The following is a 22,515-nucleotide window of genomic DNA, read 5'->3' on the forward strand; positions in this document are numbered from 1 at the left end:
CATAACAAATGTATTCCTTCCTCTGTGGGTATCTCATCTAGTTCAGCTACCTTACCATTTTTCATTATTTCCAATGTTTGTTTGATTCCTTCCCTTCTTATCCCTGTTGTTACTCCCCTTATTTGTTATTCGCATCATTGAATATTACCCTTGGGTTTTCCTCATTTACAGTTTCAAAGTATGCCATCCTCCTTTTTTTTTTAATTTCACCAAAATTACCATTTGCTTTTTTTTATCTGCTTGATTTGGGTAAGATCTTTTGTTGCTTCAGCTCGAGCCTCCACTATTATGAGTATGTTTTTCTCTCCTAGAGTTTGCAGTTACGTTCATATACGTATCTTCCATTGCTTCTGCTCCTGCCACTGAGAGCAACGGTAAGAAATAAATAAATAAATTGGAGCAGCCGAAAGAAGAATTAATTAGATAATTAATTAATTAACGTCCTAGGGTGTTGTACTGTGTTAGCCATTATGGATATACTGTAATGAGAAGCCAAGCAAAATGACCCCTTTTATTGGCTATCTAAAAAAATTACAATACTGTACAGTATGCAAGCTTTCGAGGCAACTCAGGCTTCTTCTTCAGGCAAAAGGCCCCGCGGGGCTTGACTTGCCTGGAAAGCTTGCATATTGTAATCTTTTTAGATAGCCAATAAATGGAGTAATTTTGCTAGACTTATTTATTGTTGTTATGTTTTTCATTATGCCTTATGATTTTTGCGTACTTTCCATATGTCCTATCTGATTGGTTCATTTTTAGACGTTTTACTTTCCAGAAAACGGGGGTAAGTTAATATAAATTGTAGCGTCCGAGGACGGGATGTCTTCGTTTTCTTGGTCTTACGCACGCACGTTTTAGCTGCAAGATCGCCACCTGCCGGCTGACAGTTACTACATCAGCTTGTGCGTCTTCGCCAATGAGCGGTAAACTTGTTTCGGGCTACGGTCAGAGGCCTGATGTAACGCTGCTGATTGTTCGTTTTTCTTCCCATTGTTTTATGAACGCAACCTCGGTGTTGCAGACGCTCGTCTAGCAATGTTTGTTGCTCGGAGTATACCTGCGGATCACAAGGACTTAATCCACGATGTTTCTTATGATTTTCACGGTAGGAGGATGGCGACCTGCTCTAGTGACCAGAGCGTCAAGGTAAGCAACTGGGCTGCTTGAGGTGCAGAAGGAACACCGCAGGGCTTTTCATGGTCGGCGAGGATAATTAACGAAACGTGCTGGTGGTTAAAAAAAAAAAAACCCGAGCAGTAAATGTTTTGTTGTGGCCATATGTAAGGAGCCGCTTGGCAGCAGCAGGCCGAAGTCAGCTGATTGCTTACCGGGACAGTTGAGTGGACAGGCACGGGGGGGTGGCTTTACTGGAAAAAGAAAATCGGCGACACTGGCAGGGCACATGAAGCCTGCATATTTGGGAAGCAAAGAGGCTTGGATAGTCAAGATAGCCCTTGTCACTCCCCCCCCCAAAGGAGACGGCGGTGTTTGCAGCAGTCGCTTCTTTTAAAGTTATTCCTACTAGGCCTTCAGACGTCGTTAGGCGCCGTGGTTAAATGGAAACTTCAAATGATTTCGCTGTTTTTAGTAATTGGTCGTTTTCGACCCAGAAAAAATAAATGCTGGATCTGTGGATAGCCCGCCTTTAATTTTACCGTCCTCGGCAATGGCGGGCTATGAAATCGCCTTGAACCGCGAGGTGTGTCGGCCGAGCCCCTTCACGTTCACGTGGCCGCGGATCGCCCTGTCGTTAACTCCTTGCTGACAGTTTCAAATATACAGACGATCACAGTAAGCAGCCAACCTCCACCCTCTTTAACCTTATAATTAATATTACAGATTGAGCCTGTAAGCAAAAGTACATCTCTGCATCAGTTTTATAGTGCCTTTACAGCCTGAATGCTAACGTTAGTGTCATGTTTATGCAGACCACGTGATGTAACATGCCCAGTGGCGCGTTGCTTCGGAATCTTAACATCCAGTGCCCGGATGTTCGTCGTGCTGCATCTTCTCGTTCACCCCACGTGTACGTGGGGTTTTCCTCCCACATTTTAAAAAGTTTCGCTTCCTTGGTGAATTGACGTCTCAAAATTGCACAGCAGAGTCAAGGTGCAAACATCCAGAGAGCTCTCCTCCAGTGCTGATAGGTGGTACGCCTGATTACAGTATGGTTAAGATTAGGGTTATGGGAAGATTACCAGACCCCTATAATACTAGGGTGCTGTACCGTGTTAGCCATTATGAATGTAGTGAGAAGTCAAGCAGAATGACCCTTTTTTTGGCTAACTAAAAAGAATACAATATGCAGGCTTTCTAGGCAATTCGGCCCGTCTTAAGGCAAGATGTACTCATAATAATAAAGACTGTCAAGTAAACATACAGTTCAATTAACTGGTCATCACCTAGACCAGGGGTACTCAGTTGTGGTCCTGGAGGTCCACAGTGACTTTAGTTTTTTTGCTTTAACCAAATTTTTAATTTTAGCCAATTTATTTACTACTAAAGCAATATGTTTTTGGGCCAAGTTTGTTGCGATTCAGAAGCCTTAATTGCCTATTTTAGTTTTAAACTGCTGCATTAAGGTTTTAATTGTTGCCTGTTTTCTTAACCAACCATCACTTAACGAGGTGCAAATGACAAAAGGCCCTCCCAGCTCATTTGCTTCCATTTAAACCGGTGTATATGCCTAACAACATATCTGTTAATACAATGCTTTGAAAGGAAGTACCACAAAACATACCAATACTGTTGTCACAATACCAAAAATCTTCAATATGATGATTTGTGTTGGAAGAATGAAAGCGCTGACGAGCCATATAATTAAATAGTATGCCTGACTTCTAATTAGGAAACTGTTTGGAATGAACAACCTGTGCCCGCTGCTGACCTCCAGGACTGGAGTTGAGTACCTCTGAGCCTAGACCCTTCGTCCAAGTTGGCCCAATGCAAGAGTGTGTAGATCTAGCATCCTAGGCTCAGATCCCATGTCTGAATGTGATGCCCACATGGCTGGATTAAGGCAAACTGACACCCTAAGCCCAGGCTGGCAATGCTGCCCCCTTGGCCCTTCCATTGCTTAACTAACAAGACATTAAGACACAATAAAGGTGGATGTTGAAATAAGAGGTTAAAAGTTCAGTTTTCGTACAGGCCATACGTTACAACTATATTAAATATCAACACTACATAAAAGTAAGCAATATTAGCAAATTATTTTCTTAGAACTAGGATGACAGAAAAAATGCAATTTTCTGTGCATTGTTTTTAAAATAAAATCATTATATGGGAAAAACGAAAACATGTATTGAAAATTATTTTTAATTACCCTCCCAAAGATTATATGTCAGTCAGTCATTTCCCAACCTGCTATATCCTAACACAGGGTCACGGGGGGGTCTGCTGGAGCCAACACTGGGAGCAAGTTTGGAAATCCCGGGCAGGGCACCAGCCCACCGCAGGACACACGCACACACTAGGGACAATTTAGGATCGCCAATGCACCTAACCTGCATGTCTTTGGACTGTGGGAGGAAACCCACGCAGATATGGGGAGAACATGCAAACTCCATGCAGGGATGACCCGGGAAGCGAACCCAGGTCTCCTAACTGCGAGTAAGCAGCTCTACCACTGTGCCGCCTAGATTATATGTCAAAATCTGCTACTGAAATCACATGATCTTGAGAGCACACTTCATGTCATTTTCTAGCTTGATTAATCCAGCCCAGGATCACACGGTGGGATTACTGGGGGCTGAAGTCCATCCTGGCAAGCATAGGGCACAAGGCAGAAACAAACCCTGGACAGGCCACCAGTCCATTTCAGAGCAAACACACACATCAGACACACACTAGGGCCAATTCAGAGTCACCAAGTCACCTGACCTGCAAACTCCACGCAGGGGAGATCTGGGGTGTCTGGCAGCAGCACTACCACTGCACCACCATGCCACCCGAGCACCTTTTTCAATTTTGAAAACCCTCATTCTGCAGAAATATTTTTTGGTGGATAATTAAAAAAATTATAATAGAGAGAGATTTGTACAAAACAAGACATTTTATTCCATTTCTTTCCAACCTTGAAGATAAACAGTATAGCATTTCAGCATACATGGATCAAAAGATGCAAAATAATGCTAGCCTTCTTATAATTTTATTTATACTTTAATATGCCTTGTTAAAAAAATATTAAAGCACTTTTTAAAGTTGAACTGTTTTTTTAAAATCTGCTAATGTTGTATGTGGCTGTGGAAGAAATAACGGCATGAAAGCTGAGTGGGGGGGAAAGTAAAAAAGCTGTGTGGTACAAAAGGGAGATGATTATTTTTGCATAATGCTTAATCCAGGGCTGGGAGTAGCATGTGTGGAGTTGGCATGTTCTTTCCATGTCTACGTGGGTCTGTCTTTGGGTACACTGAGGTGCCTACCGACTCACCAAAGGTGTTCTGGTTAGGTGAATTGGCAGCTGTAAATTAGCCTATGCCAGTATGAGTGTGGCCATATGTGTGCCCTGCTTCGGACTGCAGAGTAGCCCCCCTCTTTATGACCAGTAATTCTGGAGTCAGCTGTTGCCTTCGTGACCCAGAATTGGACTAAACAGTTTCAAGAACAAAAAAAGAGATTTGTTTATCTTAATAGGGGAAAAAAAGTTAGCTGCAAATCTAAAGTTACTCACTAGTGGGGGCTGTCCACCTAAAAATTCTTTTCTTCTTTGACTCTCTTAATAAACTTTGAACTCGTTTAGATAGATAGATAGATAGATACATATACAGTCATACACGTTTAACTATGCAAAACCAAATTGAACACAAACTCCCTTATACAGTATGATGGTGTAATGTACAGATGACATTTTTACAACATTCATCACTGTTCAGAGACTGATTACCGGTATTTGTATCAATCTATATCTATAAAATACGCATCTTGCCTCTTAACTTGCTGCAAAGCTATCAAATGGATTATAGATCAAAATATATTACTTTATTTGTCCCGTTTTAGTTTTTTACTGAAGCTCAACAAATAGCAATCAATAACAAAAGCACACAGATAATTACAAAAAATGAAGAAAACTCCTCACTTGGCTAAACATTAATTATTACAGGTGTACTTCCGAAAGTTTTTCTTTTATGCTTTCTTGTCAGCTTTTAATAGAAAATTTTGGAATTTTGTTGTAGGTTTCGCTAAAAATTTATCTGATAGTTTTGCAGTTCTATGTTTTCAGGTTTGTGATCATTGCTTTATAAAGGATATGCAGGTTAGGTGGATTGGCATTTCCAAATCGGTTCCAGTATGTGTGTAGCTAAGTGTGTCTGTGGGCCCTGCAGTGGGCCAGTGTCTTGTCCAGGGCTGTTTGTTACCTTATGCCCAGTGCTGGTGGGATTGGCTCCAATCTTCTTGTTTCTGCCTTGGATTAAACAGATTAAAGAGGACTGAGTTGACATAATGTGGGCCATGTGTAGAGGGAAGTGGCTTTATTGTTTGCAGCTGAAGCCTCCAGTTCATTGCATTAGCACCGTGTTTCTCAAACCGTGTCATCATATTAATATCATCACTACCCCAGTTTGCAAAAGACAGCTTTCATTAGTGATTCTAAATTGGCCCTTTATGAATGCAAGTATATAATTTGGGCTCTTTGATATCCTGGCAGTCAGAACAGAGCCGTGTAGTGCCCCATGTGTCTGGGCATATGCTGCAGCAGTCCCCCATTTTCAAAAATACTGCTTTCGATGGAAGTTCTTAACCGGCCCAGTGATGGTCAGGTTCCTGCTTTGGACTCTGTGTTGCCAGAATAGGCTGCTCTAAAAACTACACCCCTGCACAAACGATGTGTTTATGGTGATTCTACATGTGCCCAGTGTGACTGGCACCCTGTCCCCATCTTGTGCCTGCCTCGTGTTTCTGCACTGGTATCCCTCCATCTATAAAAAAAGGCAAGCATTTAAAATCTGGCCTTGTGTGAATGGGCTTTGTGATCGACTGGTGCCCTATCCAGGGCTGGTTCCTGTCTTCTGTCCAATTCTGCTTGAGTAGCCTGTGCCAGTACACTCTACAGTTTGTAATATGATAGAATTTATTGGCAATTCTAACTGCTCCCCTTTTAGGGGTCCAAAGTTGGTTCCTGTTTTGCAACCAATGATGCCACAGTAGATTGTGACCTGACGATGTGCTAAATTACGTTAAGTGGGTTTGAGAATGTTAAGTTATGATTGATTAGGCTGCAAAGCTGCTCTATTTTTCTTATAATCCCTTACAGATTTTACATATTAGTAGAATATTTGGCTGACGTTCATATCCAGAATATTAGTTTATGAATGAGGTACCATAGGGCTGCTTCTGGCTGTTTTCTAGGTTCCTTCTGTCCCATTTTTTTAATAAGGTGATACATCATTCACACCAGTGTACGTTCATTAGACACTGCAAGATCCACCAACCCTTTTGTCTTTCCTACCATCTTGAAGAGTTAAAAGCTTTTATTTCTTCCAGTCCTGCAGATGACATTTTATTAAATAAATTCATTCTTATTCATGGTGAAATACCGATTTTTACAATGAACCAGTAATTTCTGAATTTTAATGATTTTAAGGATGTCTCGATTTTGTGGTACTGTGAAAAGGTTTCGTGAATAAACCAAACCTTATGAAATCCTTAAGAAATAAGCAGTTGGAATGTGAGGTATTTCATGGCTGTTATTTTAAAAGAATTAACTATTTAAATGTGTGATATGAATTTGCCCAGCAGATTTATGTAAATAAGTTTGCTTGTGTTATGTGTTTTCAGGTATGGGATAAAGGTGAAAATGGCGAATGGCACTGCACTGCAAGCTGGAAGGTAGGATTTCAAAGTAACAATTAATTTACAGTTCTGTGTAACAGTTGGGGGGCTATCTGTTAAATGTCTTCAATTTATATTTTTTTAACAGAAAAAATGCTTTTATTTTTTTTTTTTTAACTATACTAAAGTCCCCCATGTCTGCGTGGGTTTCCTCCGGGTGCTCCGGTTTCCTCCCACAGTCCAAAGACATGCAGGTTAGGTGCATTGGCGATTCTAAATTGTCCCTAGTGTGTGCTTGGTGTGTGGGTGTGTGTGCCCTGCGGTGGGCTGGCACCCTGCCCGGGGTTTGTTTCCTGCCTGCGCCCTGTGTTGGCTGGGATTGGCTCCAGCGGACCCCCGTGACTCTGTAGTTCGTATATAGCGGGTTGGATAATGGATCGATGGATGGATGAATATACTAAAGTCTTAGAGGTTCGTTTATAGTACCATTGTGTACAAGGTGTATTCATATTGAGTGTATGACAACACAGTTGTATCACATAATGTAATACCATGAAAGTCATGTCAGATTAACGTAGCTTTGCCATTTATAGCATGCCAGGGCCTACTGTCCTCTTACCTACTTTTCAGTTTTACTTTGATCACTTTGCCCATCTCTAAGCTGTTTTCTACTGTCTCATGGCATTGTCTGTCTCTCTTTCTTTCTTTCTTTCTTTCTTTTTCTTTCTTTCTTGTAAAAGTTGTGGACTCAAATGGGCTCCTTCCAGTTCTATCTCACTTAGTGCCAGCACTGTTGCTTTAATCCAGTGTTCCTGGCCCACAGATTACATAATTGGGTAATTTTCACAGCATTTAATTTGTGCCGTCTATAGGTGTTTTCTGAGTACTGTGTCTTTGCATTATTCAATAAAGACTATTTCTTGTTTGCACATTGCTTTGAACCAGTGAGATACCCCTGCTGCTTCAGGCGTCCATATGTAAAACGACTAGTCAAACACGCTTCAGCCTTTTCCTGTTTTTCACAATGCTCACCTTCATCTCATTTTAACTACTTTTGTACTGATTTTTTCCAGACACACAGTGGTTCGGTTTGGAGAGTTATGTGGGCGCACCCAGAGTTCGGCCAGGTCTTGGCTTCCTGTTCTTTTGATAGGACCGCAGCTGTCTGGGAAGAAATTGTTGGGGAATCCAATGATAAGCAACGTGGACAAAGTCATTGGGTAAGGAGGATGGGCTTTATTTTCTGCAAGAATATGGCTTTTATGCTTTGCTGTATGTATTCATTTTAATTCATTTTCATTAGTACTTGGTAACTTTCTTATTGTTTGCACTTTTCTTATGCTGCATCATCCCTTCATAAAGGCACTTTAATATTTCTTGTTACCCATTATTTTCTCAAATTTGTTATGAGAGACTGTCGTCAAAATTTTTAACCATTTGTTTGCACGTATAAACAGGCGTTTCAGTTTGATTCTGTCACATTCTATAAGGCACTGCGAGTGTTGTATGATAAAAGTTTTAGTATGTGTTGAAATATTATACAGATAGCTTTTATGATTAGGCACGTAGTCATCCCAATTTGTCTATTAAACATGCTTCTACATAGTTCAGTGCACTATTAAATAATCCATCCATCCATCCATTTTCCAACCCGCTGAATCCGAACACAGGGTCACGGGGGGTCTGCTGGAGCCAATCCCAGCTAACACAGGGCACAAGGCAGGAACCAATCCCGGGCAGGGTGCCGACACACACAAACATACATACACACACACACACAACAAGGCCAATTCAGAATCGTCAATCCACCTAACATGCATGTCTTTGGACTGTAGGAGGAAACCCACGCAGACACGGGGAGAACATGCAAACTCCACACAGGGAGGACCCGGGAAGCGAACTCGGTCTCCTTACTGCGAGGCAGCAGCGCTACCACTGCGCCACCGTGCCGCCCATCCTATTAAATAATTACAAATAATAATAAATTTTAAAAGTGCAACATAATCACAAACGATGATGTTGAATCAGAATTCGAGAATCGACATGCAGTATATTTAAAAAAAAAAAAAAAAAAAAAAAAAATGCATTACATATAAACAAAGACATTAAGTACAAATTCCTCCTTTTTTTTGTCAACTGCATTCTGAAAAAGATCATTTTGTAAGGCAAACAATGAGAGCGTTTGTTCCTGCCTTGCTCCCTATTCTAGATGGGATAGGCTCCAGTACCCCCGGGGACCCTGGTCTGGATTAAGCAGGTTTGAAATTGACATGACAATGACAGTTATATTTGGTGGATTCCCAAACGATGAGATTCCATGTGTCTTGCCCCCCTCCTTAAGCCCATCTGTAGTTGAGCAAAGCCATGTTGTTGATATTTTTGACAATGGAAAATACATTGTAGTACCTGGTGGACTACGTTTGTTTTTGCTTATAAGCATAAATAGGCATTTGTCTTTTAGATGGTAAAAGGTAAATTGGGGAAAAATATCAGTGGTTTTAGTGATATGGCAATGGTACATTATAGTCCTCCTTGAATTGCATGTTTATTAATTAGATTTGATACCACTGCCATAAATGTAGATATCTCGCAAATCTCAAAATATTTACAACAAATTGTAATTATGTGTGAAGCACATTTCATTACAAATTGCTCATTTTGATGTGTACTAAACTAACTGTAGAATCTTTCTACAGTGCAGTCAGGATATGGTTTGACTGTAGAATTAAATTACATGGAAAAAATGGAAGTTGACGTAACATTTTTCACAGTGTTAATGCAGAAACTGAGCTTTGTTTACTTTGAGGGTGGAAACAAACCAAATGCAAAATTCACTGTTTAGTGCACCTCAGAAAAGACACATTGAATATGCATGTGACAGGAAGCTGCTTTCATTTTTGTAGGTAACTTTAAAACAGGTTAGGAGTACATGAATAAAAAGTGTTGGTGTTCCCCAAAACAACAATTTGCTGCAGCATTTCCTTTAAATGTAAAATGTCCACCAGGCGGTGCTTTACAAATGCAAGGGACAGGCTAAAGATAACAGGATGGTAAATTAAACCGTGTAAATGAACTGCAAATAAATGCAAGGGTGTTTTTCTGTTAATGGTGAGGAACATACTTTTTTCAGAGATGTGTGCAATTAGTAAGTATAACATAATTGAAAACATTCTGTGGGCTAAGTCACCTTGTCAAAGTGCATTCTGGGAAAGGCCAACTGGTGAACAAAGAACCAGAATTTTAAACTGTCTTTCTACTGAATGCAGCAAGTGCAAGGAGAACAATGCATATATCACTATTGATTTTTTTTTCCCTAAATCCCGGTCTTTAGAAGAGGGGGTGCAGTGAGTGTGTACGCCTGATAAGCCCAGAATTAGGGCGAAACACGTGTCGCATACTCTTTGCATTATTTGACAGTAAACTATGCAACATTCTATGATCTGCGTCTTGCAACTGAAGAGGGCACCGTGGCGGATGTTTGCTGACTTGCAGACCAACCACAAGCGTTACCTGGTAGGTAACCACCCATACAATCGGATTGTGATTCAGACACCGACTGTCGTGAATATATAATATAGAGAGCACCCGACACAGACTCGCACTGAGGCACAAAAGACTTTATTGTTCTTCAGCTGGAGGGCATGTTTTCCCCGTGAACCCCCCAGCCACAACACAGTCCAAGTAAAGCACTAAGCAAATCGCCACAAATTCACCTTTCTGGCACCACCACTCCTCCCTTGAAGCTTTGTCCTCTCCTCCCGACTCTGGCCGCTGAGTAGTGGTTGCTGGCCCTTTTTATAGCCAGAAGTGCTCCAGGTGCTTGATCACCTGCTTCTGATTGCACTTCCAGGCAGGGCTGTAGAGTTGTCCAGGCTGGCTGAGGGACCCATACAGCACCCCCTGGCGGCCACCCCAGATCCCAACAGGGCTGTGGAGAACCAGGGAGGCTGCCACCAAGTGTCCTGGGGGAGGTACTGAGAAGCTCATGGTTGCTCCCCCGGAACATATGTAGAAGGGGCGTCCCGGCCAGGCATGGGACCCGCCACTATATAATATAATATAGCCCACCGCAGGGCGCATACACACACACTAGGGACAATTTATGATCGCCAATGCACCCAGCTTGCATGTCTTTGGACTGTGGGAGAAAACCCACGCAGACACGGGGAGAACATGCAAACTCCTTGCAGGGAGGACCCGGGAAGTGAACCCAGGTCTCCTTACACTGCGCCAGGTCTCCTTACACCTGCTACCACTGCGCCACCATGCCACCCATACTTTTATTTTATATATATATATATATATATATATATATATATATATATATATATATATATATATATATATATATAATATATAAATCTCTCTCTCTCTCTCTAGGAAATTGTTATTGGACCTATAGTGTATGAGGAAATGTGATACGAATCATATAAAAATATTCAATGAGGAAAAGGAAAATATTTCCTCTTTAGAGTTAAATAAAAATCCAGCCCAGTTTTGCATTCTCTAGCCTTACAGTGTGATTAATCCCCCACCCCCTCTCTTTCTTTTTTTTTTTTTTTTAAACCAAGTTCACAATACCCTTTGTTGTCACTGCTGCCGTAAATTTTAAAACATTACCTGTCCATAACCTTGCCTGCAGGCCTGGCTGCATTGCTCATCACCATCCTGTAATAAAACGACACACAGGTGGAATTGCAGTGCCAGTAATAGAAAATTGAATCAATGGGTAAAGCCACAGATCACGTATGACGACTTCACCATCTAAATGTTATGCGACTTTATGCCATAAGCTTAGGCTTACACAAAATAGTCATGTTAACCTTAAATGCCTTGCACTTACTCATTAAAACAAATAAGGAACAGTGACAATGTAAACATACTGCACATGAAAACTTATTTTACTGTCATATACAGTATCATAGTAATGCACTATAAACCTTTTTTCACTCATTTATACTTTCTGCCCCTGCCATTCCAACAAAACTTACTGTTGCTAAAAGTATGAAAATGAAAACAAGAATAATGCTCATCATCCATTAGAATAACTCTTGCTTGCCTGCACTTATGATTATCCTCAATTAATGTTCAATGTTTGTATAGTTTGGGTGTTGGGCAGGGTCGTGGGGTCTAGCGGATGGGGGCATCAGTTGGTGAAGAAAGATTCCCGGATCTTGACTTTGCTGACGATGCTGTGATCTTCGCGGAGTCAATGGAAGCTCTGATTGGGGCGCTTAAGAGACTGAGAGAGGAGCCCGAGTGACTGGGCTTGAGTGTCCTGATAAAAACCAACAGCCAGGCCTTTAATGACCTCTTGGGCACAGCCATCAGCAGTGTGTCTGTCTGCGGAGAGAGTTTCGACCTCGTCAAGAGGTTTACTTACCTTGGCAGTGACATTCATGTCTCTGGTGACTCTCTCTGTGAAGTCATTGGACGGATTGGGAGAGCATGGGGGGGTCATTAGGTCACTGGAAAGGGGTGTGTGTGTTGCTCCCAATATCTCTGCAAAAGGACGAAGGTCCAAGTCTTTAGAGTCCTGGTGCTTCCTGTCTTGCTATATGGTTGCGAGACATGGACGGTATCCAGTGACCCGAGACGAAGACTGGACTCCTTTGGTTCTGTGTCTCTCCGGAAAATCCTTGGGTACCGTTGATTTGACTTTGTGTTGCTCATGGAGTCACGAATAAGGCACATTACCTGTATTGTGAGGGAGCGTTACTTACGGCACTACAGCCATGTGGCGCGTTTCCCAGAGGGTGATCCGGCTTGTAAGATCCTCATTGTTGGGGACCCGAGTGGCTGGACCAGGCCAAGGGGTTGCCCACGTAACACCTGGCTGCGGCAGATAGAGGGTCATTTCCAGAGGGTAGGACTGAACCATGTGTCTGCCTGGGGGGTTGCTAACCGGGATCCCGAGTTGTTTTGTACAGCGTGTTGCTGCACCCACTACACGACGAGTACATGCTCCCCAACTTGACTTGATTTGACAGTTTTCTGACCAAATATTTGAAATCCTTGAATGCAAAAAAACTCAGATTCCACATAGATAACCAGGAATATAATCGGAAAAGATTTTTTGTGAAAATCAGAGATAACAACAGATGATGCATTGGTAATACAATAAAGTAAAATGTAACATTGCTTGAATGTATATTACATTACCTTGGCCAGTAAAAATCTGGTAACAAATTAGACGTAACAGTTCAGTGTAACATGATACAAAATCATCCCAAGTGTCTGTAGAGCTTGTTTGTGTAAAGGTTGTTGAGGGCTGAAGATCTATTTTTTTTTTTTTTTTTTTATAAAAGAGTAAAAAGTCACTCCAATGATAAACAAAGAAATTCAAGTTAAATAAATTGATTTAACCATTTAAACTTTTCAAGTATATTCTTTGTCACCACACAGTATGCATAATAAATAACACAAAGCAGTAATGTTGATATATTAATACAAAATTAACTATAGATAACATTTCATAATGTATAAGTAAGAAACCTCCCAGGGAACATTTTCTCTGCTATGCCTCACTGACTAAATGAAATTTTAAGTACAAATCCACTTTGTTTTGTTATTGAGAGTGGTGTCCTAACTATGTGGTAAAGCAGATCTACTTTTAATTGCAGTTTTCGCAGTATGAAAATGCAAAAATGGCAAAGCTATGATTCTTGAAAATTTCATCCTGGGCTTGCTGTTTAAAAGAAAATACTATAATAGGACAGTACATATTTTTTTTTTTTTTTTTTTTTTTTACAATCAAAAAGATCTTTGTTAAAGTAATGAATACTCTTGTTTTGATTTTAAACAGATAAAAAGAACCACACTTGTTGACAGTCGGACCTCGGTGACGGATGTAAAATTTGCACCAAAACATATGGGACTTATGCTTACAACGTGTTCAGCCGATGGTGTGGTGAGGATATATGAGGCGCCAGATGTGATGAACCTGAGCCAGTGGTCTCTACAACATGAAATTTCTTGTAAGCTCAGCTGTAGTTGTATTTCTTGGAATCCTTCAAGGTAAATGATTGATGTTTTTATAGTTGAGATTCTACCCTAGGACATTCTGCACGATAATTTTAGTTAAAGCACAAACCGAAAACACCATTATTTATTTATTGCTGATTTTAAATTTAATAAAACTGCACATCTTACATGATTTTTGTATTTTTTTTCAAAGCAGCTTAAATGTTTTGGTTTCACTAATTACTCTTGTAGAGGTAATTTTACAGAAATAATCGTATGAACACTGCCCTGTAAGAGTATCTTACAAATTTCACAGAGGACAGAGTGTTTCGAAGCACTGCGACTCACAAATGAGAGTGTTGCTTATTTGAATGACTTGCTGGTGGAGGCCAATTATAAGGCTGCATTAGGCAGTTTTTTTACTATCTGTGTAAAATCCTTGAAGCTGTAACATAGGAATTGAATATATGTGCAACAGCATATTTCTTATTTCCATCCATCCATCCATTTTCCAACCCATTGAATCCGAACATAGGGTCACAGGGGTCTGCTGGAGCCAATCCCAGCCAACACAGGGCACAAGGCAGGGAACCAATCCCGGGCAGAGTTCCAACCCACCGCAGGACACACACAAACACACCCACACACCAAGCATACACTAGGGCCAATTTAGAATCGCCAATCCACCTAACCTGCATGTCTTTGGACTGTGGGAGGAAACCGGAGTGCCCAGAGGAAACCCACGCAGACACGGGGAGAACATGCAAACTCCACGCAGGGAGGACCCGGGATGCGAACCTGGGTCGCCTAACTGCGAGGCAGCAACACTACCACCGTGCCGCCCACTATTTCTTATTTCCTTTTTTTAAGAATTCTTGTAATATAAAAGAGTCACATTATAAAAAATATTTTGAGCTTCAGTGCTTTGCAATAAAAATATCAGAGACAAGAAAATTTGAGTATAGGATTTGATAGTCCGTAAAATTCAAATGTTGCTGAAGGTCCTCGTTTGCAAGCCACTGTGTATGTACAGATATGCCTGGGTGTAGGTGTATGCAGTCCCATACACAATTACCGACACCCTGGTAAAGATGAGCAAAAGGGTTGTAAAAAAATCAAACGAGGCCACCTGTGCCACAGTTTTTATGCACCTCTAGAAATTCTTATGAGCAAAGTGTAACTGAAGCCTTTTTTTCCCATTTATTTCTGTTTGGTTTTTTTTTGTAGAAAATGTAGGCTGTACAAAGTATTAAATGGAGGTGTGGCAGTAATTTTAGCAAGTGTGTGTGTGTTTTGTTTTTGTTTTTAATAATTTCTTGATGAGGAATTAGCTTTCCTCAGAATAAATTTACATCAGCTAAAGGGTGCTTTTCTCCCAACTTTTTTCAGTGTGAGATTAAGGTAATTCACCAAAAGTGATTTTTAAGACATTTTGGTTTACTCCTATTCATCAGGAATGCCAATAATTTTTTAGGGGACTGTATATACAGTTTATGTACTGTATATATGAGTGACCTCATAGAAAGGTGAATGAATTCTTGGATCACCCTTTTTCAAGGTACTCCCCAAGCCATGTTTATGGTAATGAGTGGGTGGTCTGTTGGGTAGTCAGTCCCTACTGTGCGTGTTCTTCTGACTTTTGACCCTCATTTGGTAAATAAGAACATGTTCTAAAATATCAAGAGCTTCTCACCCCTTTCCCTGAGTTTCTGCTGTGCTCCATGAACTTCAGTCACAAGGTGGAGGAGGAGAGAATTGTAACTAATATATATATAATATACAGGGGGTCCTCAGGTTACAACACATTTCCGTTCCTACAACAGTGATGTGAAGCCGAATTTTGGTGTAAGTCAAAACTCACCCTAGCCTAACACATTTGCAAAATCATAATCTAAACATAAAAACACACCTAAGCCACATAAAAAGGAAAAGGACATAAATATACTGTACTGTACACTGTACTGTAGTAACAGAAAAAATGAGTGTTAAAAAAAAAATCATCCTTTATTCCTTCTCACATCTCAGTTTTTAAAAGTTATTATGGGAGTGAGCGTTGTAAACTCGAAGCGTTGTATGTCGAGATGTTGTAACTCGAGGACCCCCTGTATATATAGCATATGTAATTTTAAATGTTGCAGCTACACTGATAATAGGTTAACTGTAAAGTGTGCTGATAGTATCAGTTTCCCATTAAACCTTCTCACTCTGTTTGTAGGTTCAATTAATTTTCCATTTTGAAATAAACGCTAATTTTGCTAAAAAAAAAAAAAAAAGTACAGATGTCAAAAAACAGCTTTTGTAATATGCTGCTTGAATTCCATATAACTCATTTCTGAGCTTTCACTCCTTTCCAGCCAATGCAGAAGTAAAAGCAGGAAGACTTTTAAATATTCATAGGCATGCTTTCACCATCAACATGTAGTTGGAATTTTAGTCTTGATGGCTTTGTTCTACTTTTTTGTAGGAGGCTGTAGAAGGCTCAGTGAAGGATCTGTACTCTTATTATGTGTCAATCTGTTTTTCATTAGCTAAAATCGGCAGTTGTATAAATAATGAACCTTATTGTTCTGTTGACAATCCTCATTTTGTGACGGCAATTCAAAGTTAACATTGAAAAAATATCCTTTGAATCCGTTAATTCATAATTGCTTTGTCCACATAAACTCAGCGAGGACAATGAGAGCACAAAGTATGATACGTCTGCTAAATGAGAACGACAAGGTGAGAAGAACCGTGCTACTTGTATTAATTCAAATTCTAAAGTGAAAATAAAATGTCTCAGGTTTCATCTATCCTATCTAGACCCTCCTAACGTAACGCTTTACTCGTTTCATTGTCCTGACATTTGCATAAAACAAGCTTATTTCGTAGACCATAGTTGCTTACATGGCCTTTTGAGTCCTTGTCTTCAGACCACTTCACCAGAATACCCCACACTCTGGGTGGCTCTCATCTTCACTGTTCCCTTGCCACTCGTATCTGTTTTTCCGTGTGCTCTTTTAACTGTCCTCCTGCCATCTTTATTCATGGGGACAGAAAAACAATTAAAGTTCAATGTCTGTGTTGCTTGCTTGCTCTTACAGGTTACAACCATTGCTCTATTGAAGTGCAACCCTGATGTTAACTGAAATTTACTAGACTAAAAAATATTTACTATTTACTAAAAAGCGCTTTGCATGGTGGAAGAACACCGCATTCCAAGAAAAACACCAGCTACCTACTGTCAAATTTGGGGGAGGTTCTATCATGCTGTGGGGCTGTGTGTCTAGTTCAGGGACCTGGGCCCTTGTTAAAGTTGAGGGTCGGATGAATTCAACCCAATAGCAACAAATTCTTCAGGATAATGTTCAAGCATCAGTCACAAAGTGGAAGTTACGCAGGGGTTGGATATTCCAACAAGACATTGAGCCAAAACGCAGTTCAAAATCTACAAAGGCATTCATGCACAGGGAGAAGTACAATGTTCTGGAATGGCTGTCACTGTCCCCGGACTTGAATATCATCGAAAATCTATGGGATGATTTGAAGAAGGCTGTCCATTAAATTGAACTGAACTGGAGAGATTTTGTATGGAAGAACGGTCAACAATACCTCCATCCAGAATCGGACACTCATCAAAGGCTATAGGAGGACAGCGCCTAGAGGACAAAAGGAGGCTCAACTAAGCATTGATGTCATATCTCTGTTGGGGTGGCCAAATTTATGCACCTAATTTTTTTATGATGCATATTGCATATTTTCTGTTAATCCAATAAACTTAATGTCACTGCTGAAATATTACTGTGTCCATAAGGCATGTCAGATATTAAAAGGAAGTTTCTACTTTTTAAGCTCTGCCAATGAGAAACAAAAATCCAAAGAATTAAGAGGAGTTCCCAAACTTTTTCATGTGACTATGTATGTGTGTGTGTATATATATATATATATATATATATATATATAATATATATAAAATATTTTAATGTCTGCTAACACAATAGCTGTACCTGGAAGCACTGATCCAGTTTGTATCAGAACAGCAAGCATTATCAATATAGTCCAATATAAACATATTTTGCACAAATGACAACCACATCAGTCTTAACAGAAGAAAGTGAAAAGTGGCCAGGGTCAAATCATAATGACTGTTGAAGAAGCACATGAAGAATGCCTCCTTGAAATATCCACTCAGCTTTATGTCAGTGATTTTGTGTTTCTGATCATATCACTTACCATTGGTGGCTTGCACGATGGAATTTTCTCTCCAGACAATGCCCACCACTATATGGGTACATCTAAGTGACCTCTTCCCCCTTTAGTATTTCCAGTGAAACAAGCATGGGACATTCTAGGGTGTCGTCTTTGTTCCTCTTCATTTTCCACGAAACATTATCTCCCCAGAAGAGGAGCTCCACAGTGCCATGGGACAGAATTGGCACCTGTAGGACTCTACAACAATGGATAGCCAATTACATTGCCAAATATGTGTGGTTTCACTTGACATAAGCTCCACATATAGACTTGTTAACTTGAACAGACTTGAGGATAATTTCCTATTCAAGTACTTGTGTTCTCTAGGGTGGTTTTCAAACAGTGGAGCACTTTTTTTAATGTTATTGAAATACTTTAAGAAATTTGGCAGAACTGAGTGTAATAAGTTAGTACGAGCTGATTATTTGTGCAGTGCTAGAAAACACTGATCTGATGTTGTTTTTATTTTGCTACAAAAAAAAGTTTAATATCCTGTTTTAATTTTCAGTTCCCGTGCTCATTCCCCTATGCTTGCAGTTGGAAGTGATGACAACAATCCAAATCTTGTTGGCAAAGTTCATATTTATGAATACAACGAAAATACCCGGTAGGTCGCCATTTAAGTAGTCTGTTTGGTTTTGTCTTTTTGGGGGAAAAAATATCTATATAGTGTCTAATCATTTTTCCAGTTTGTATGATAGCATCAATATCAACTGGTTATGCTCTGTTTTATTGGTTTTTTTTTTTTTTTTTTTTTGGAGGGGATTCTGTGTTAATTACCGTTTGCTCAGTAGTATGATCTCCAAACCCAAGTCTTCAATCCTATTGGTTGCTTTTTTGCGCTGGCTGGTGATGTTCTGTGTTGGACTAGAAGCAGCAAGATCAGAAATACAGGTTGCTGAGGTCGTTGTAAATTTTTTTAACCGTTTATGTACTTTCTTTTTTATATATTAAGTGATATTTAAATATCTTTTCGAAGACAAGTCTGCTTTTCTGCATAATGTCCTGTATCCTAGATAACAGGACAAAGTGTTAAGTGTCTTTTAGAGCAGGGGTTCTCAAACTTTAGTCTTCTAACGTCCCCCCGTGTACCACAAGACTATGTTAGAGCCCCCGTACACAGGCCGTGAGATTTACCCTTTTGTACCTTTGCTGCACTCTTGATTTGATAAGGTGGTTGTTTGTGGACTTTCCATCTATGCACAGCAATTCTGAATTCAGTGGTAGCTCGTCTTTATTTGCACAACTCTGCGCACCATAGTTTAGGATGAGAATGAGCTCGTCATAATGACCCAACAGCAAAAGTGAAAAGGAGACCACATGCCTGACGACCATAAAGTTTTTTTAATGTTTTAGCGTGATGGCAAAGATTTGACAGTCTTATGAAGAAGATGGCTGCTTGACTTCACTCACTCCACCACGGTCAATTTTAAAGCCGTGCCGGTGTCGGGACTGGCCGCCCTTCCACATCCTTTTTTTTTCACAATGCCTTTCTCTTTTTTTCTGACTTGGCTGTTGAATGTGGAGAGAAAATGCATTTGCATTTCTTCTCATGGTTAAACTTGGCTATAAGTGAGGGAAACTTCATTGCCGAAACTAGAGGATAATAAAGTAGCTTCTGTAATTAGGTTATGCAAAAATTGCTGTGACCGATTCTTTATTTTCAAAGTTCCTTTTGATTTTTTTTTTCTTTTCAGAAATTTGTAATCATTTTGTGCTTGATTTTAAAAAGTAATACTTCAACTATATGAGCAGCTTTTGTTGTTGTCAATGATGTCTGCAGTGACAAATTCTGTTTTTTGGTAATCACTGATCGTTATTTATCTCTAACAATGCCTACTCGTTTTATGTTATGATGAAGACATTCAAGCACTAGTAAAACTAACTAATAAAACCATACCTGCTGTTTTTGAAACGGTCTACTAATGGTGTATCATGTGTTAGAAAACACAGCTAGTGTAATAGCACTAACAACAAATATCCATCCATCCATCCATCCATTATCCAACCCGCTATATCCTAACTACTGGGTCACGGGGGGGTCTGCTGGAGCCAATCCCAGCCAACACAGGGCGCAAGGCAGGAAACAAACCCCGGGCATGGTGCCAGCCCACCACAGTAACAACAAATATGCTTTTATTAATTAATGTGAGTTAAAAAATGAGCACCTGGAGGAAAAGTACAAGAAGGTAAATGTCATGGCCTGTGTATTGGGCCCCTCACATACTGTCAAGGTACACAACGTTGGAGAAATAAAGGGTGGGAGCCACTGATATGCACACACAAACATAATCTTCCCTTTTGATTACACAAGTATAAGATTTTAAGTCTTTTATAATAATTTAATTTGTAATGCTTATTTGCCACACTGTGTTTTGCTACTTGTCATCTCCTATAACTGCCTTTTTTTCCTCCTCGTAAATACCAAGGTATTTATACGGTGCTAGTATTGTGACAGGTTAAACAATGCTGGCTTTGAGTTTTCAATGGATGAACACAATTTTCAACATCTCTCAACACAGCTTGAAACTTACTGATTTTATGAAAAAATTGATTCAGTAGATTTTACACTACCGAGATAATATTTCTGCATCTGTTGGGGCACACATTATATCCTGCATTGATGTATGTACAGAAAGTCATGCGCTGGATGTATCAGATTGTTTCAGTATATTTATTAGCCAAGCCACAAGTTTATATTTGCATCGCTTGAATGCTAAAGAGTCAAATAGAAGTAATGCGTGAGGTGACTTCATTATAAAAGAGCAAATAAGGAAACAATGAGTGAGGCCACACTTGCCAACAGTCCTGTTGTAGACATTTGCTGGGAGCATTGCGGAATCGTGTCAGCTGTTTTGTTTAACTCTACTGCAGGCTTTCTAATGTCTGCAATATTGTTAAGACACAAATCTTGGAAAACCGGTATGATAAGTATGTAAATGTCTGTACACTTTTCTGCTACTGATTTATATGTATAAATGTGCACACCGTCTATACCTGTCTTCCATGTAGAGCACAACAAAAGAACAGAATACATTTATTCTTTAAATCTTACTGCTACTCTGTCTTCTGTGTTTTTTGGCTGCCCTGCAACTTCTAGTATTAGAACTATTTACAGTTCGATCAGAATGTCAGTGGAAGAAAGCCAGTCATAATAACTAAATACAGTAAAAAAAGGCCTGTGGATTAGTAAAATGGTCTCCCACTTTGTTCTTCTAAAAATTAAAGAATGCCATTGAGTTTCTTATGGAGCGGCACAGCTGTGAAATGGTGAGCAGAGCCGTCTCATGGATCCGGTGTCATGGGTTGGAATTCTATGCCCAGTTATTGTGTTACTGTATAAATTGACTTTTTTTGTAACCATTTATCTTCTTTTTTTTTTTTTTTTTTGTGCTTGTAATGTTTATAAATATTTCAATTTGACATTGTTATACAGGAAATATGCAAAGGCAGAGACTCTCTCTATGGTCACGGATCCAGTGCATGATGTTGCATTTGCACCAAACCTTGGAAGATCTTTCCATGTATTAGCTGTTGCAACAAAAGATGTGTGCATTTTCAATCTGGTACCCCTTCGGTAAGTAGGTTGCAGCACATGTATAAGTACAAGCTTGTTGAAAGAAGCAGCTTTGCTACACTTGATAGGTGAATAATACACTTCAAGCTTACATTAAATATAAATAAGATATAACAGGAGGTCCCTATCCTGATACTTTTCAAAAACTGACAAAACTTCCACTTCGCTTTTAATTTCAGAAACTGTCCTGTAATACTTCAGCAAACACAATACAGTGGAACCTCGGGTCACGACCGTAATTCGTTCCAAAACTCTGGTCGCAACCTGATTTGGTCGTGACCTGAAGTAATTTCCCCCCATAGGATTGTATGTAAATACAATTAATCCGTTCCGGACTATATGAGCTGTATGTAAATAAATAAATATATATATATATAATAATTTTTTTTTTTTTTTTTTTTTTTTTTATATAAAGATTTTTAAGCACAAAAATAATTATACCACAGAATGCACAGTGTAATAGTAAACTAAATGTAAAAACATTGAATAACACTGAGAAAACCTTGAACAGAGAAAACTAACATTGCAAGAGTTCTCGCTAATAGCCTTACGAACTGCTCGCTGTAAAGACTTTTTTTTTTTTTTTTTTTGAGTTTTAAGCACAGGGAAACACACGAACATTTGAAAAATCTGTAATTTATACAAAAACTAACCATAAACAACCAAGAAAATTAACCTTGCATGAGTCGAGTTCTGGCATGAAGGAAGTGAGGAGGAAGCTGGGTGGAGAGGAGGTTACAGTTTTGAGGTAAAGTCTGTGATGATGCGGGTTCGCTGCATGCTCCCATCGCTTCCGGGAGCCCTTAAACCCGTCACCGTCGGTAATGTTACCAATGAGCACGATAGTGAGGCACTACAATGGAGCAATCGGATGGTGCAAAAAGTGCCAAGTGCTTTTATTAAAATCAACAGAACAACAATCAAAAACAAAGTCCAAATTAAATAAAGTGCAGTGCTTTCAGAATCCTTCAATA

At 39.7% G+C, this 22,515-nt stretch overlaps 1 protein-coding gene across 5 annotated transcripts in view; it reads left to right on the plus strand.

Moving 5' to 3' along the window:
• The first annotated feature begins 884 nt into the window (after positions 1 to 884).
• The window catches only part of seh1l (SEH1-like (S. cerevisiae)), a 38,500-nt gene continuing 16,869 nt past the window's right edge, over positions 885 to 22,515 (plus strand). For 3 of the 5 annotated variants that reach the window (XR_007936620.1, XR_007936621.1, XR_007936622.1), the window contains exons 1-6: positions 886 to 1,146; positions 6,778 to 6,828; positions 7,845 to 7,991; positions 13,577 to 13,788; positions 18,473 to 18,571; positions 21,401 to 21,541. Coding sequence is in view for 1 of the 5 variants with exons in the window: in XM_028817591.2 (XP_028673424.1) it covers positions 1,036 to 1,146; positions 6,778 to 6,828; positions 7,845 to 7,991; positions 13,577 to 13,788; positions 18,473 to 18,571; positions 21,401 to 21,541 (761 nt within the window). In the remaining 4 variants the exon portion in view is untranslated. Of the gene's footprint in view, positions 1,147 to 6,777; positions 6,829 to 7,844; positions 7,992 to 13,576; positions 13,789 to 18,472; positions 18,572 to 21,400; positions 21,542 to 22,515 lie in introns of all 5 variants that reach the window. The other 2 variants (XR_007936623.1, XM_028817591.2) reach the window with 2 other exon arrangements.

The sequence above is a fragment of the Erpetoichthys calabaricus genome, chromosome 13 (assembly GCF_900747795.2).
Source record: "Erpetoichthys calabaricus chromosome 13, fErpCal1.3, whole genome shotgun sequence".
Taxonomy (NCBI): domain Eukaryota; kingdom Metazoa; phylum Chordata; class Cladistia; order Polypteriformes; family Polypteridae; genus Erpetoichthys; species Erpetoichthys calabaricus.